At 38.6% G+C, this 17,505-nt stretch overlaps 1 protein-coding gene across 5 annotated transcripts in view; it reads left to right on the top strand.

Moving 5' to 3' along the window:
- Nucleotides 1-3,260: 3,260 nt before the first annotated feature.
- Nucleotides 3,261-17,505, top strand: part of map3k4 (mitogen-activated protein kinase kinase kinase 4) — a 40,761-nt gene continuing 26,516 nt past the window's right edge. The window contains exons 1-3 of one of the 5 annotated variants that reach the window (XM_051918191.1): nt 3,261-3,572; nt 15,263-15,438; nt 16,130-17,439. In XM_051918191.1, coding sequence (XP_051774151.1) covers nt 3,550-3,572; nt 15,263-15,438; nt 16,130-17,439 — 1,509 coding nt within the window. In that variant the 5' untranslated portion in view covers nt 3,261-3,549. Of the gene's footprint in view, nt 3,573-5,418; nt 5,601-5,690; nt 5,922-6,438; nt 6,577-15,262; nt 15,439-16,129; nt 17,440-17,505 lie in introns of those variants that run through there. The other 4 variants (XM_051918192.1, XM_051918193.1, XM_051918194.1 and 1 more) reach the window with 4 other exon arrangements.

Here is a 17,505-nt window from a genome sequence, read left to right as displayed (position 1 = left end):
AAACACAGGCTCATCCGGGTTACTGAAGTCTGCAGCGGTTTTTCCTCGTGGAAGTTTTGCCTGTGGTGAGCTAATAAAATATTAAAAAGCAGTCAAATTTTGTGTAGTTATTTAATTATGTCATCCGGTATCGCGGACTCGCTCTCTCGTTTCATACAAACGCAGCTGCTGCCATTTTGCGATTGTTTTGTTCACTGTAATTGATTAAGATAACAAACAAGTACGATTTTAAATCAGTTTAATCTCAGTCAGTATCTTATCCCCATAATTATTTATGTGGCGAAATGCCGTGTAATATGCTGTATGACTGTACCGGATCTCTTAAATGTGTTTCTGTCTAGTTTGAACTTGCCGCACGAGCAACTGCTCTCTCCGCGGAAGCGGACTCAGATCGACTCAGATCAATATTTCGTGTCTAATTATTTACTTATGTAAATACAATGATGTACGCCTACGTTATCCCTTACATAACATACCGCTGGATGGCGCCATTGACCAATCAGAATCAAGTATTCCACAGAGCCGTGTATAATAAGAAAGAGATAACCTGTAGGAGTGCAAAACTAGAGAAACTGGTTAATTTTCCTTGTTGCAGTTTGCACTTTCACTTTACATTGTACATTGGAACAGGCAAGATTAGCATGATTTTACCAAAACTTTAAATCCTGAACAAAAGCAAACATGTCTTCTGTGGTTTTTATGTGCCCCTTTTTTATTTTTTAAATCATCTTTTTTCCCCTAGGCTGTACAGACTCTAAAAATAGAGGTTGTTCTGTGTGATTGTGTGTTATTTCAGGATTCTGTATTGGGAATTTAAACCTCTGAGCAGTAAGATGTTAGACAGGAGGTGGATTGTTTATTTACTGCTGGTAAAATCAGTGCAGATTATCATTTTGCACAAAGCAAGATTGGATCTGTGTGTTGCAGAACTGTAATTGCTGATTTCACAGAAAAGGCTTAAGCCTAGCCACAGACTAAACTGCATGTTAAGCTGCCTTAAAGGGATAGTTCACCAAAAAATGAAAATTACCCCATGATTTACTCATCCTCAAGCCAGACATGGTGTATATGACTTTCTTCTTTCAGAATACAATCGGAGATATATTTAAAAATATCCTGACTCTTCCAAGCTTTATAATGGCAGTGAATGGGGGGCCTAATTTTGAAGCAAAACAAAAGTGCATTCATCCATTGTAAAAGTACTCCACACTGCTCTGGGGGGTTAATAAAAAGCGATGTTGAAGTGAAACGATGTTTTTTTTTTAATGAAAAATAACTATATTTAAAACTTCATAATCTAAAATAACTAGCTTCCAGCAGACGACCATATACACATACTGCGCAAGTCGACTTGCGCCACAAGAGTAACCCGTGATGCGATGTAGGATGTAGGAGTATCGTAAGCTTAGACGCCTCTCGCGATTTAAACAAATAGGGCTGTGCAACAAACTCAACAGTGTTTTGTTTTGCTCCATCCTCTGCGCTTCCGCGTTCGTCATTGTGTCAGAGGTCACTCTTCCAAAACAAATCGATGCATACGGCCATCTGCAGAAAGCTAGTTATTATAGTTAATAATGTTTTAAATATGGATTTTTTTTTTTAAACCAATCTCTTCCCTTAAGAAGGCCTTTATTAAGGCCTTCTTAAGGCCTTTATATTTTTAAAATATGTCTCTGATACTGTTCATCTGAAAGAAGATTGTGATATACACCTAAGATAGCTTGAGGGTGAGTAAATCATGGGATAATTTTAATTTTTGGGTGAACTAACCCTTTAACAGAAAAGAAACTTGAACTGACATATCTTAAAATATGTCAGTGCCATTGTTTTGTCTCAATATGTATACCAGTAATGTTTTTTTTTTTCCTAAGGCACATTTTAAAAAGCTACTTAAATGTCCTAATTTAACTAAGGTCTACTCCTGTCTGTGAAACCAGGCCCATGTCTGTAACCATCATAGACTTTGAAGGGGACAAATTCCCCTAGTATTCAGATTAGTCAGCTTTATAGTGACATTAAACGTCTAGACTGGAACAGTGATTCTTGTCAATAAAGTAGACATTGACTACCTCAAGCAATGTTTTTGTAACAGTGTAAAATATCAGCATAGAAAAATGGCGCCACTTAGTGGGAAAACTTGATACATGACACAAAAATGATTTATGTTTGTTTTTTTAAAGTGAAGAAGGCTAAACAGTTCCCAAAATTTTGTTCTCTCAGAACGTTTGGCCATATATAGTAAGACTTCTAGAAAGAAAAATGCTATGTTGTACTTACACTATCTGCTTGTGTGAACTCTTTTAATAAGTTCATGGATTTGAGATATATTTTACTTATGGTATTTTACTCCTGTTAAACAGGATTTTTATTTGAACAAATTTAAACTCCAATCCAAACCAAAGCAACACGTAATTGTCTTTGATGTGGTGTGATAATGAAGTGGGAATTCCTGCTCAACTGGACTGAACTTGTTAAAAAAATTAATTGGGATTGTGCATGCTTTAAAAGGTCAATCTAATTGACTAACAAGGTTACAATTATCAAAGACAAAACAACAGAGCATTAAAAAAACACTTAAATGACTTATGACCCAGCCACCAGGCACTGCAAAGTATTTCATTGTTCATAAGCTCATATTTGCCTCTTGTTTAATTTTGGCATTAAAAAAGTCTGTCTAGTTTTGGATATGACACTCTCCTATCAGTCTCTATCCTGGTTGAGTTTCTTGAGCTCTGCACAGTTTTGTTTCAAACACATTAACCTCCTGCTTCGACCTGTTTTGTTGTTCTCACATTCTTGATCTGGAATCATAAATTGACCTCCAAATACCTGTGCAGTTCTCATCAGGATCAGGCTGTGCTCTGAGGCATATAGCTTCATACCATTAGTATGAATAACTGCCCCTCCTTCTTAGTCTATTGAGCTGTACACCTTTTCCCCTTTATTAGCCTAATAGGTTTATGTAGCTCTGTTTTCTCTAACACCTCGTTTTCCCAACGAGTAACACTTGAGCGAGTGTCTATCAAAATCAACGCAGTTTACAAATAAGATTTTTCATTACTATTACATATTATACATTTTCCAACTTGTGTACCGAACTTTGAGCTAACCTTATGAATGAAACATGTCCTTTAAATGTGTGCTTTATAAAAGTGCATTATTATTATTTTACGTTATGTGCACAAAGCATTCGTGCGCCCCTATGTCCTAGAAACATGTCAAATCAGGGATCTTTTGTGAGGTCTTTTTTTCTGCAGTTCCTGTGTGCGTCTGAACGGGGCGGCCGTGATCCGGTCGGTCGCAGCGGGTCTGGTGTACTGCACGAGCTGCCGTAGAGTGTGTGTCACTCCCTCATCAGCGGCTCGCTGGAAACATGGCGTCAGTGCACACACGGGCGAGCCTCAACTCTGCAGACGGATAGAGAAATAAAGTGTGCACCTGGACTTATATCATAGACCAGTCTTTGCAAAGAGGACCTCTATTTTCCTGGACATGTTCTGATTCATGCACGAGTGAAAGGAGAGCCATCACGTCGATTCATACCCGGTTATGGAGCCTCCGGATGAGATCAGGTAAGAGAAGCGCATCAGAACCAGTGCATGCGTGTTTGAGTATGTGTGTTTGTAGGCATATATGTGTGTGTGATCACGCAACTACACAGCCGGGATTCAGGACACGCCGCCAAATAGTGCACCCATTGAGACCGTATTAGGATCGGCTAGAGCGCATGCGCGAAGCAGCTTCGAACAGCTAGTGAGGGGAAAGCGAGTCATTTCCGCGAATCGTTCATTTCAACAGAACCTATTCAGAAAAGGATTCAGTGGTCTTTTATGACACGCCGGCATTTTATATTTCATGTTTTAAAACAGGCCCTGTTTAATACGTTTTTAAAATATATTTATTAATAAATGTGTTTATTGCAATTTCATGTGTCACTGTTCAGCTTGTTGCTGCCATGGTCTAGCTAATCAAAAACTTGGCTTGAAAACTTTTTTCACGTTATAGTAAAATGGTGTTCATATTAAAACTCCTTTCTTTGTATGTGCGTTGACAAAAATTTATAATTGTTAACATTTCTGCTAATAAACTTTTCAGTCAAATCCTCGGTTCACTCCAAATGCTTAAAGGGTTAGTTCACCCAGAAATGAAAATTCTGTCATTAATTACTCAACCTCATGTCGTTCCACACCGACCTTCATTCATCTTCGGAACACAAATTAAGATATTTTGATGAAATCCGAGAGTTTTTTTTTATCCGAACGAAATTGCCACATTCAAGGTCCAGAAAAGTAGTAAAATCATTGTTAAAATAGTCAACATGACTACACTGTTGTACGTCAGAACGCCGGCTCATTATTGGCTGGCACCTGCATCAACATGTGTCATGCTGCTCACGTGACCAGAGCCGGCCAATACTGAGCCGGCGTTCGGACACAAACACGGAAGCTCTGCAACGTAAATAGCGTAGCAGAATAACAGGGGAGAGACGAATTTGGTGAATAAAGTTGTTATTTTTGTTTTGTTTTTGTGCACAAAAAGTATTCTGTTCGCTTCATAATATTAAGGTTGAACCACTGTAGTCACGTTGACTATTTTAACGATGTTTTTACTTCTTTACTGGACCTTAAATGTGGTTTCAATGTTGCTTTCAATGGAGGTTAAAAAACCTTTTGGATTTCATCAAAATATCTTAATTTGTGTTTTGAAGATGAACAAAGGTCTTACGGGTGTGGAACGGCATGAGAGTGAGTAATTAATGACTATAAATTTAATTTTAAGGTGAACTAACCCTTAAATGCACCTCATTACGAGGCATCTCATTATGAGTCATCTCACTTATTGGGTGTTTCTCATTTGTGCATCCTCGTTTCCTTTCCTCACGTCTCAGCTCCACCCCCGTAGAATGTGAGGGAAAGATGTAAGGAAAGAGGAATCGAAGGAATGCTTATTTGTACATTGGATTATTCTTGATTGCTCGAGCATCACTTAAAAGCATCATAAGCTGCGCTCAAGGAATCTGCCCTTATTTTAAGAAATTCATAATAAATAATAATAAAGCAAGATGCCCCGTTGAAATATGTGTGATTTGTAACAACTAAATTAAAATTGTAAATTAAAATTATTGTGACAGATGTGAATCAGATACATGTCATGTTTTTCGGCAAGAAAGACTTCTGCATAGGATACACCTGTGCTCCGCTGGAAGCTTCCTTAAGCTTCTTCGAGGAAGCATCAATTTAAGTATTTAAAAGCACTCACTTATTTCTTGATACCTTAGGAAATGGAAAGGTTCAATTACTTAATGAGTTGACCTGAGAAACGATTCAGTCTAGTTCATATCGGTTTCGTGAGTGGTTCAACCAATTCATTGAAAAGATCCGACTCACTAGAATGATTCGTTCACCGCTGCAACTCTCTTCCTGCCAAAAAGTGATCCCGCTTTGCAGCGCAACACGAAGCAGAATGTCACATTAAAGTTGCAAACTTTTTTTTTCACAAGGATTGAAATTAGTTACCTCAAAGCAAGCGTATGCATGATTACATATGTTCCTGAGGGAAAAAACTCAGCGTTGATGGAAAAAAGCAGACCTGTGGGAAAGGTAAAACGATTGTGCGTCTATATGCAAGATCATTGTACTCCGCTAGCGCGCGAGTTATGTACGGTATCCCTCTCTCTTTCACTTTCTGCAGTGTGTCTTTTAAAGTTTCGAGGCTGTGTACTATTTTTTTCCAGTGCATTGTTGCATGGACAGATCACCGGTTATATCCGGTCTCGATCTCTGGGTGTGATTATAAATGTTGAGATTGTCGGTTCAGTGTTCAAGTTTATTTGCATCATTCCTCGAGCGCAACTTGACTTGCACAGAACTCTAACAAACATCACGCACTACGAGTGAAGTTGGACGTTGATCCGATATCAGGTATGAAGCAAGAGTCGTGATTTAATATAATATATCCAGTCGGTACATCACGAGTCCTGTGAGTCAGATTGACACACACTCCCTTAGTGAGTTGGTGAAATGTTTGATTTGCTATTCCCAGAAATCACCCGTCTGGGCTCAACTGAGCAAAATTTCTTGGATTTGACGTGCAGCATCTGATTCTGGGAATTTAGTTGTTTTTTTTGAAAGCATTATTTATTCACTGATGATTGGGGTTCTTTTGAGACCTATGTGCACTGTACAGATTGTTCTGGCATCTTATTGCCCCCCACTTCTCTTGTTGGCCAGTGGCCACGTGCCTTTTTTTTTTTTTTTTTTTTTGCAGTGGATTATTTACTGTCATAAATGATGTGTTCAACCTCACTGTCCTCCAGCATTTGAGTCCTTCTGTTTAAGATCATGTTCAGAAAGTGTTGTTTGCCCACTAACATGTGCACAAGGCTTTAGCTGATAAAGCCCAGTGGAATGTTTTGCTGGAGTGTTTTCATAGTTTTCTCTCATATGACCCCACGCAACATCACCGAAAGTGTTTGCCCTGAACGCCCGGCGACAGCTTCTCAAGAATGCCTTGTTGTGTCTTTTCCTGCTCTCCCCGCCCTTCCTAGCAATTCTTTGTGATAAACTGCTTTCATTGGTAAGTGTTAAGGATAGAGATAATTTGTTTAGAATGCAAGATCAGAGATTTGTTGTGCATTTAAGCTCTTGTTTCCTGTATGGGCAGTTCATGTGAACTGGGCCACTATGAGGTGAACTTTAAATGCATTTATAGGGTGAAATTAGTTAGCGTGGCAAGAATGTATGCGTTGCCTCTGAGCATTTTGAACTGAACTCTGAACTCAGTTGTTGCCTCTGAATGTTTTGGAATCCTTAGTACATGATGTATGTTATTCAGTAATGTCACTGATCGCTCTGCAGCCACAAAGCGAGCTATTCTTCAGTATGGTTGCTGAACATGCAAAATTGATGTTTTTAATTTTTACGTGATTGTATAGCATGCTGTAAATCTTATCCCTGTTCATTTATGACCACAAGCATGCCTCAGTTCCAGGATGTGGTGCACTAAAAGAATGTTGACCTCACGTCCTGGAGGCACCCATGGCTGGAAGTCATTAATTTATTTCTTTGCACAGTCCATGGTGCAATGCTTCAGATTGCTGTCAGTCCCACGTCTTTTCTGACTTTTGTAGAACTATCATTTCAGCTATTGTTACCAAGTAGATTCATTATGTTTAAAGTACATCTGCACGATTCTGGATAAATTGAGAATCGTGTAATGTACTAGAGGTTCTGACAAAATGTTAATTTCTGCAGTCTATTTGAAAATATTTCATTAATTTGAATTATTATATATAAAAAAAATCTGTTTTAATGAATTATTCAATGACTCACTCATAAAGACTTCACTTGTTTCATCACTAGGGGTGGGAATCGCAGGGTACCTCATGATACGATATGATCACGATACATGGATCACGATAACGATAATATCACAATACAGCGATTCTGTGATAATCGATATATTGCTAGACAATCATATAATTAATGATACGTCAAGATATCTGTCTTAACTATGAAAACAAAATGCCAGTGAAAAGGTTAAGTGCAGGTTTTCTCTCTTTATTAAAGTCCGAACTGTTAGAAAACAGCACAAAAGTTTTTCAGTCTGTAAATTAAATTTAACATTTTAAGTAAATTAAACATTTTATGCTTATACTTTTTAAAAGCTTTAACTTTTCTTTGCATGTAAACTGACACATTTAGCCTAAGTTAGCTGCTTGTCGACTTGTTTTATGTAAACCTGGTACATTTAAAAAATTACCAACCTCTTTTATTTAAATCTGGGAAAATCTCAGTGTTTACCAGCTTCCTTAAAATAACCCTGGGTATAGTGTTGTCAAAGGTACCGACTTGGGTTTTTTAAAATGTTAAAAATGTGACGATACCAGCATAGCCTAGCATTTTGAACGCTGTTGAGCAGATTCTTAAACACCTCTGATTGGCCATTGTGTGTTCACGCGCTCAACATGTCTGTGATTGGCTACAATGATCAATGCTTCTAAAACAAATTGTAAATAGACATCTTTGACGCTCTTCACCGAACGCTTACAGATTCCCACGGGAGCATTTAAAAGCAGGCATCTATCAGCGGATCCCTAATATATCCGCTGATAGACGCCTGCTTTCAAACGCTCCCTTGTATATCTGAGTAAGCGCTTGAAGAACGTCAAAGATGTCTACGTTTGTCACATCAGTGGGATAAAAGCCTAAGTGCGTCCAAACTTTGAACTTAAACATGGCCGGGGCATCTGTTATTTTACTCGCACTGCTGTCCGCTATCCTGTTAAAAACCTATTTTTCTTAGGCTAGTTAACTTCTGTTCACGTTTCCCTCATTCATGTGTTGAGCGCCGCCTTGAAGTAGCAACGCTGGGAGCAGGGAAATTTATTTAGAGCGCCTTATTTTATTATTTAAAATATCGATATTTGCCGCCAGCATATCGATTCTCGTATCACACAGAGAAGGACGACGATATATTGCCCTTTCGATATTTTGTCCCACCCCTATTCATCACTGGATGAATGAGTGTTTTTGAATGAATCTCTTGAATGATTCAATGACTTTAAGTCACTTGTTGCCACCTGCTGGTGTAACAATGTAATTAATACAGTCTTTATTAAGTTACTTTCAAAAAGGTTTAATAGACACTTCCAAATCGTTGTCATTTAGGAATAAGTTTGCATGGGTGTTTAAATCGAGATCACAATTTTTTTTAAGATTAATCATGCAGCTCTACTTTAAAGTGTAAAGTAAAACACCTTAAAAGCACGCCATTGAGTGTAAAATATGTTTTTGGTCTGTCCAATTTTTAATGTTAATGAGACTTTGAAGGACATGTTTTGTAAGATTGACCCAGAAAAACATTTACAATTTTAAACACAAATACAATTAAAGAATCTTTTATAGTTATATATTTGCAAAATAAGTTGAATTATTTATTGTATTGTTTGTATTTATTGAAAATGGAATCTTTATCTGCCATGAAATCACCGTAAAATTGAGTTATATAATCAAGGCATGCTTTCCACACTATTTTTTTTCTTTTTCACTAAACAAACACACATATGGCTTTTATTCACATGTTTCAAAATAACATGGCAATAAACAGCAGCATTTACCTTATTTAAAAAAGATGCTTGAAAGTATGCAAAATGGCATGCGGTAATTTGATGCAATAATGCAAACAAACTGTTAAAGCGGATTCATTTAAATGGACCGCTGAATCATGAAAATAAATTGAATTGAGATTTAAATCAGAGATGCTATATATATATAATATATATATGGATATATGGATTTTGTTGGGCATTTGTGACGAGAAGTTTGCACGAAACTGGCCCACTAGTCAAATAAAGTGCATTTAAAATAACAATATTCTAAATATAGTTTATAATATAGTTTTATTTCACAGCCAAACTAGTATTGGTTATTCATTAAATATTGGATATGCAATCAGCCCTATTCACACAGCTGTTCTCTAAAGCCAAATGGGATGAACTTGTGGTTTATATACGCATGTTTTTGACATTTATTTCCTCTATGCGCCTTTTTAGGTTGTAAGGTTAGTATTTTTGGTTTGTATGTTGGCTGAGCACCTGTATCTCTTTGCCCAGCAGACCTTCAGCCCACTGTGTCCTCGTTTTGACTTCAGGAAGGAAGTGCCGAGATGTAACACATATCATCCTAAAGCGATCACTTGTCTAGCTAAACTCCCAAAACAGTCTTTAGTTTCTCAAGTAATACCTTCCATTATGCTTTCAATTGTCCGGAGAGGGTGTGCACCAGGGGTGGAGGTTAGAATAGCGGCTTATGTTGAGTCCTCTATGCAGAGGTATTGGCTAGACAAGGTTGGTGGTTTTTCATTGGTCCCTCATGCAACTCTCACTCCATTCTGGTCCACATGCTCATGCCTTAATGTCACCCACCCACACAGACATTCTCTCTCTCTCTCACACAAACACACACACACACACACACACACACACACACACAGTCATTCTGCCTTGCGGCCTCAAATGGTCATTATGTGGACACAGGAAATGATATTGTACAAATCTGTGGCATAGTGATGGGAAATAGAGCAAAGCTTGTTTTAAAATTAGAGGAAGTCTGCTTTAGCATTCCTGGAACTCACTTTTCATAATGTGACTTTGCGCTATTATGCACTTCATTCATCCACTGCCAACATCAGTCACTCCATGTATAGTTGTATAGGCTGCAATTATAGCAATGAATCATATATTTAATTCGTGCCTATAGAGATCTTATTTAAAAGGCCAACATTTAACTTAACAAGCAACATTACTTTTAACTAGTTTGAGTCATGCAATTATAGTTAATGTGAAGACGTTTTGTTTTCTTGCAGATGTATTCTTAGCATGGAAGTGGACATATGTTGTGATAAGGAGGATGCAAATCAATAATATCGAAACCTCAAAGTGCTGCACTTGTGCTGCTTTTACGATAAGGAAAATGTGCAGGAATGGATGAGTCTTTCTGGATCTTGATAGGCTTGATAATACAGTTTAGTAATGGCCTGAGTGCATCACTATTGACTGCACAGTACAACATAATTCTGGCTGCTAGGTCAGTAAAATCCAGTTTACATTTACACATTTGTAGACACTTATCCAAGTGCATTCGATTTACGTTTATGAATATTCACAAAATAACTGTTTTTGAAATGTTAGAAGAAATCTCTAATGTAATTTCTGCACCAAAACACCTGCACCAAACAAAGCTGCAAGTAAGGTTGATTGTCCCAAACTTCCATCAATAGTTGATCCAATGTTGTCCTCTCATTCGGGCTGTTCAAACAAATGGCTTACGTTTTAATTTGGTGCTGCTAGCGATGCAGAAATTACCCAGCTCGCTTTTAACTTTGTTTGTAGGTTCAAAACCCGCATATGCAAAAACCCAAACTAGAACCACTACACTTGTTCCTAGATTGTACCTTCATGCCTATGAGGAAATATTGAATGTCAATTCCATGAAATCATGAGCTCAGAGAAATACACTCAAGGGAACATCACAGGCCAGTGGAGTTGTTTACTAACAACATTCTGGATATTTTATTTCTAGTGCTTGTTGGGAAAGGTCATGGATGCATGTTTGGTGCCTGAGTTGCAACTAAGTTTTTAAAAAAAAAATCTTTTTCTTCTTAGTAAGTTTTTATTTTATTAAATAAATTGATACTCTTATTCAGTAAGGACATGTTAATTTGATTAAGAGTGACAGTAAAGACAATGTTATAAAACATTTTCAAACAATGCTGTTCATTTGAACTTTAGTCATCAAATAATCCTGAAAAAAAAAAAAAAAACATATCACGGTTTTGATGAAAATATTAAGCAGCACAACTGTTTTCAGTGCAAAATCAGCATAATATTTTAAATTGTAATAATATTTCACAATATTAATGTTTATTGTGAAATTAATTTTGTTTTTTAATCAAATAATTGTAGCCTTGGTGAGCATAAAACATAAAATCTTACTGACCCCAAACCTCTGAACATTTCAGTGCTCACATTATAAGAATATACCATCAAGTACATCTGTTGTTACTGAGTACATAAGTTATTTCTGTAAAAAAAAATCATACTTCATTACTTCGATGTGGCGCTTCTTTGTGAACAGTGAGTATATAGACCAGAATAATAATTGATAAATAATTTATTGTTTTGATTGATTGATTGTTGCAACCCTTGTTGGTACCAAAAATAAATGGATGGATGATTCGTCTTCGGTTACCTGTGTGTCAGCAGAAACCTATAGTGTCCAATCAGGACTTCATTGTGTCTTGCACTGCCTCAAATCAAGAAGCTCAGCAGGGATGTTGTCTGGCTGTTAGAGAAGAGTGTGTGTGTGTGTGTGTGTGTGTGTGTGTGTGTGTGTGTGCGTGTGCGCGCATGCCAGTGGTAGCAAAGAATTGCTCGCAAGGCATCATGTCAAAGGTAGTTTCTGGCGTGACTTTACTACTTGTTCCATGTTATTGGAAACATGGTGTTCCTTTAGGTTTTGGTCTGTGAACATCCTTTGAAAAACTGTTCCATTTATTTCGATTCTCTTGTTTTTTCATTACAAGTCCATGTTTCCTCTGTAAATTTGTTGGATTTTTATTTTTTCATGGGGAAAATAGCAAGTCTTTTTCTTCCTTATCAGCTTATTGCTTTTCTGCCAGAGTGAATCTTACAAAAACTGTCAAGAAATGTCCAGGTCATATTTTGACCCAAAATCAAAGAAAAGAAAAGAATTTAAATTTTATAAATAAAGCCCATTTTTAAGACATTTTATGAATTAAGGGGATTTTAGTAAAAATACATGTGTACAAACAGGATGATTTGTTACTGTATTTACAATTTAAAATAACTTTTTTTTCTATTTTAATATATTTTAAAATGTAATTTATTCCTGTGATGGCAAAGCTGAGTTTTCAGCAGCATTACTCCAGTCTTCAGTGTCACATGATCCTTCAGAAATCATTCTAATATATTGATTTGGTGGTCAAGAAGCATCTTAATATTATCAATGTTGAAAGTGTTGTTTTCAACGTGGCTTAATATTTTTATGGAAATTGATACTTTTTTCTTTTTCTTTTTTTTTTTTTTTTTTTTTTTTTTACATCATTTACTGTCACTTTTGATCAATTTAATGCATCCTTGCTGAATAAAAGGATCTCTTTATAAAAAAAAAAAAAAACCCAAGCATTTGAAAATTTCTGTATATATTTTTTTTTCTGTTGATTTTGGGGAGAAAATTTCACTGTCAACTGTCAACACTTCCTTTTGCACATTTTCATTTAGTGGGAAACTTCATGGGTTCTGGGACCTTTTTTTTTTTTTTTTTTGAGTGAAGCGCCCAGGCCTAAATAGTATGCAATACCTTAGTGGATCTAAGTAGGCTCGTAACAGGGCCTGGGCTTTACTCCCTGCCTGACAACACTCCTTATTCTGATTTTTGAATAATTACATAAAAATATCTATACATAAAATATGCAGTATTGTTGTCGAAAGTCTTAAAAATATTAATAATTTCAGCAATATCAATTATTCCTATCACCGGCTGCGACCAGCCGTTAGATGCAGTTCAGTCCACGTGCCGCTCGCACACAATGAAGCGCTGCAGGCTGCTACAGTGACTCCAGTGGCGGGTGGGGGCAGAGTTCACTGCCCTCCCTTGACTGCAGCGAGGCAGATGTGGTCAGCTCTGTTTATGGCTCTTGTCAAAGGCGCTAACATTCCTCTGCTGTATAGTTTATTCCTTATAACCTTGGATGAGCTATTCAGTGGACCTGAGCTCCATATGCAGCCGTAAATCAACAACTTGTGTTTTTTTTGTGCATTGTGGGGTTGCACTCGGCAATGCCGTGGTGTTCCTGCGGCTTGGATGCCTTTCAATGGGGTGATAGCACAGAGGCGGAACTCTCTAGACCTCTCCACTCTGGTGCTCAAGCAGCGTTCAATGAAGATACGTCATGACAACCAAACAAACAGCCGGAGCCTGGGTGATTTCACCATTTCCTGTGTCATTCCTAAAGGGTTTGGTCACAGTTAGACTCTGCCCAGGGCTGCACCTTCAAACACAAACATTCTGTCATTCTCCCAGCAAGCTTTTCAGAGTTTTACTAGGCTGTTTGAGCCTAAATTTTGCACAAAAACACCCTGCAATGCATGCAACTAGTTTGATTTCTGTATGTGCAATGGTTTACAGTAATTGCTGGTCCACACAAACTCATCTCTGCAAGTGCTGTGAGTTTGGGTCACTTTATAACGTGCATTTGGGAACGCGATATCTTCCCAAACTTGTATGGAGAAGCAATTTGAAACCAGCTGTTGTCAAGAAAAGATACGGTTTAAGGATCAAAAGCGGTTTTCCATGAAAACAAAAACTCCACGGGTTAGCGTTTGAAAATAAAGAAATTAAGATAGACATAAATATTAGTACTGTAATTAGACATTTGTACTGTAAAATAAATACAAATTGTTATTATATTTTTCTTACATTTCTTAAAAATCTAATTTTTCTAAAAATATTTCTAATTTTATTTAATAAGAATTATTATTATTTTATAGTCATACTGATTCACAATCACAAAATGTTTGGCTGAATTGTGCAGCCCTACAAACAAGCACAGCAAATCTGGAGCTTTAGAAGAAAATCACAATTAGATTTTTTTCCCCCTCCAAATTGTGCAGCCATTGCCAAATTGTTGTTCTTTTTTGTGATGTGAGTAAGCTAAATGTAAATGATGGGTCTTGCAGTGGTATCCATATGTTAAGTGGCGGCAACGGTGGGGTGCGGGGTGGCGGCAGTCTGCGTCTGAATGTTCTGGCACGAGGACCACAATACCCTGCAGCAGGTGTCTGGGAGGACTTTTGGTCTGCCTGGAGATTCCCTGGGGGATTTTGGGGGAAATTGATGTATGTGTGAGGGGCAGATGGATGACTCTGGCTTTCCTCAGAGTGGTCTTTGTGAGTGAAATCACAGATTAAGTCAACTGAAGTCTGACCCCACTGTGAAAGTGATCCTTTCCTTCATTGCTTGACAATGGCCTTGTATCAATATAATTTTCCTCCCACACAAACACACAGACATGCACGTGTCCAAATACACCTACATACAGTTTGTCTCAGCATGATGGGGAGTTTTTTGCACCAGTTTGCTCCCTCCCACTAGCAAATGCAGTCCTTTTTTGTTCGTTTCATTGTCTATGGGATGAAAGTCCTCTTCTGATACTTTTTGTACTCCTCTTAAAAGACTTTTATTAGTTCACTTTTAGTTTTTGAATACATTTCTTTTAAACTTATGTCTCAAGTGGTCACCCTCAGAGGGTTTTTTTTTTTTTATTAAAAACTTAAACTTAACTTTTATTAAACCTTAAAACTTAAACTTAATTTGGAGACAGAAAACATTGCACATTTGCAGTTAAAGTTGTTAAACTTGCAGTTAAACTTGTTGAACATGAGAGCTGCTATTTTATATCCAAATCTGTATTTAAGCCTCAGCAATATGAAATGTTAAATGTTGGTGTTATGACAGTTTAAAGCACAGTAATATATTTGACTAGTTCTTCCTACTCCTAATTTAAATTTTTTCACACATGAGGGGGCGAGGTTTCCTTAGCTATGTAGATGCAACATAACTTGCTTTTTGACTTTGCTGTGGTTTTCTTAAATTCTTCCATTTTGATGTCAGATATGTGGAGTTTACCAAAGCTGTTTATCGCCATAATCATATTTTGGATTGTTCTGATTTCTGTTCAGGCTCAAGGACTCGTCCAAAGATGTGCCCCAGCGGAATACTGAGGTGGATGAGTCTTGGGACGAGCCCAGCCAGGAAGAGGAGAATCTCTACAGCACCTCCCCTCCCCGCACTCCTCGGCAGATGAAACGCATGTCCAACAAACACCAGAGAAACAGCCAGGGGTCAAAGGGCAAAGGTGAGAGCCCTTAATGTTGCAAGTTTCTGAAACATATGGTGTTAGGGCCCCATCAGTGGTGCAAAGCCATCATTCAAGCGCTTGAGATCATGTTGAATGAAAATCTATGTATTTGACGTTTAAATAAAGAAAAGCGCAGCACCTCCAGCTCTGTGTTAATTCAATTCTATTGAAGAATAACATCTAGGGCTGCAACAACTAATCTTAAGTTTTTTTTAATCAAATATTGAAATGAAAAATCTTATATAATGTTTGTTATGTTTATGTGAGTTGATTATCAACTGTTGTTTTTTACTATTACTGTGCTAATTATGTTTTTTTTTTTTTTTATGTTCTTGCCATGAAAATAGCCATATATGCTGATATGGCAATAAAAATAAATAAACAAACAAACAAGCTGCAACAACTAAGAATTTTTTGATAATCGATAATGAAAATAGTCAACAATAGTCAGACGTTTGCACTATTCACAGAGATATCGGTATAAAACTCGGGGGATGGAAAAAAGTAATAAAAAAATTATAAAATGGCACATTATAATTTTAATATTCTATTATATTGCTTGTAAATAATACAAGAAATACAGTGCAGAGTATACTAAGTAGATATAGAAATGTATGACAGTTTAAAGATTTATTGTAGTAAATGGGTTTGGTCATCTGTCTTCAACTTTCATCTCTTTCATCAACAGAGAAGCCGTCTTCCTCCAGCCCGTTGTCTCAACGAGAACGTGAAGGAGCCAGATCAGCCGAGCCTCCTGAAGAACACAGCTACAAGCAGGAAAAGAAGCAGCGCTTCAATCAGCGCTCCAACGAGCGGGACAGCAAGTTTGAGGGCTCCTTCATGCTGGATTCGGTGTCCAAGTCCAGTACCATTGGTTCCAGAAACATGGATCCCCGCAAGCCCTACCTGAGCCTGGGCATGCTGCCTGTGCGCACCCACCGGCAGACCTCACGCACAGACTGTCCGGCGGACCGCCTCAAGTTCTTTGAGACTCTGCGGCTGCTGCTTAAACTCACCTCCATGTCATCCAAGAAGAAGGAGAAGGAGCAGCGTGGCCTGGAGAACACTGCCTTCATGGGCCAGAACAACGAGGTCATCTGGTTGGAGTTGCAGGCCTGGCATGCCCGCCGTAGCGTCAATGAGCAGGACTTGTACCTATACACTGCCCGCCAAGCCATACCTGACATCATCAACGAGGTTCTGCACTTCAAAGTGGATTATAGCAGCCTAGCCGGGCTTGAGAGCAACGCCTCGGTCGAGGAGAGCAACTCCTGTCACGGTGAAACCAACTGCAGGGACGATCCGTTTAGCTTTACCACCTGTTCCACGTCCTGGGGAGAGATTGATGCCGCTGCTCCACTTTCTTCAGCGCTGGAGTGCCGGGAGCACCTGCAAAGGCAGCGAGTAGCTTTCGATCAGGTCAAGCGGGTCATGTCTCTGTTGGAGTCAGTGGAGGCTCTTTACCCATCACTGCAAACCTTGCAGAAGGACTACGAAAAGTACGCAGCTCGGGATTTCCAGGGCAGGGTGCAGGCGCTCTGCTTGTGGCTCAATATCACTCAGGACCTGAACCAGAAGCTGCGTGTAATGGGCACCGTGCTGGGCCTCAGGGACCTTTCCCGCATCGGCTGGCCCATCTTCGAGATCCCCTCGCCTCGCTGTTCCCGTGGCAATGAGGATGATGAGGATGACACTGAGTCCACCGCTACCTTCACCGCCGACAACGACGGGGAGGAAAGGACCTTGAGCGAGGCGACAAGTGATGGGGAGCAGTCGCCTTGCCTCACACCAAAGTTTTCACGCCTCATTTCAGAGGAGGAGTTTCTCCCACGGGACAACGAGACCTGCTACTGTCCCACTGCCATATACAGGCCGTTTGTGGATAAGGCACTTAAACAGATGGGACTGCGTAAACTGATCCTCAGACTGCACAAGCTGATGGACCGCTCGCTGCAGAGGTCCAGAACTGCTCTGTTGAGTCACATGCCGTCTCAAGAGGTGAGAGAGCAACTGTGGTGCTGCCAGGACATTAGTTTGGTTCTAAATGTGTGGAATATCGGAGAA

Source organism: Ctenopharyngodon idella, chromosome 13, assembly GCF_019924925.1.
Source record: "Ctenopharyngodon idella isolate HZGC_01 chromosome 13, HZGC01, whole genome shotgun sequence".
Classification (NCBI taxonomy): domain Eukaryota; kingdom Metazoa; phylum Chordata; class Actinopteri; order Cypriniformes; family Xenocyprididae; genus Ctenopharyngodon; species Ctenopharyngodon idella.
Note: the sequence above shows the minus strand (reverse complement) of the source record. Positions and strands in the feature narration are given on the sequence as shown.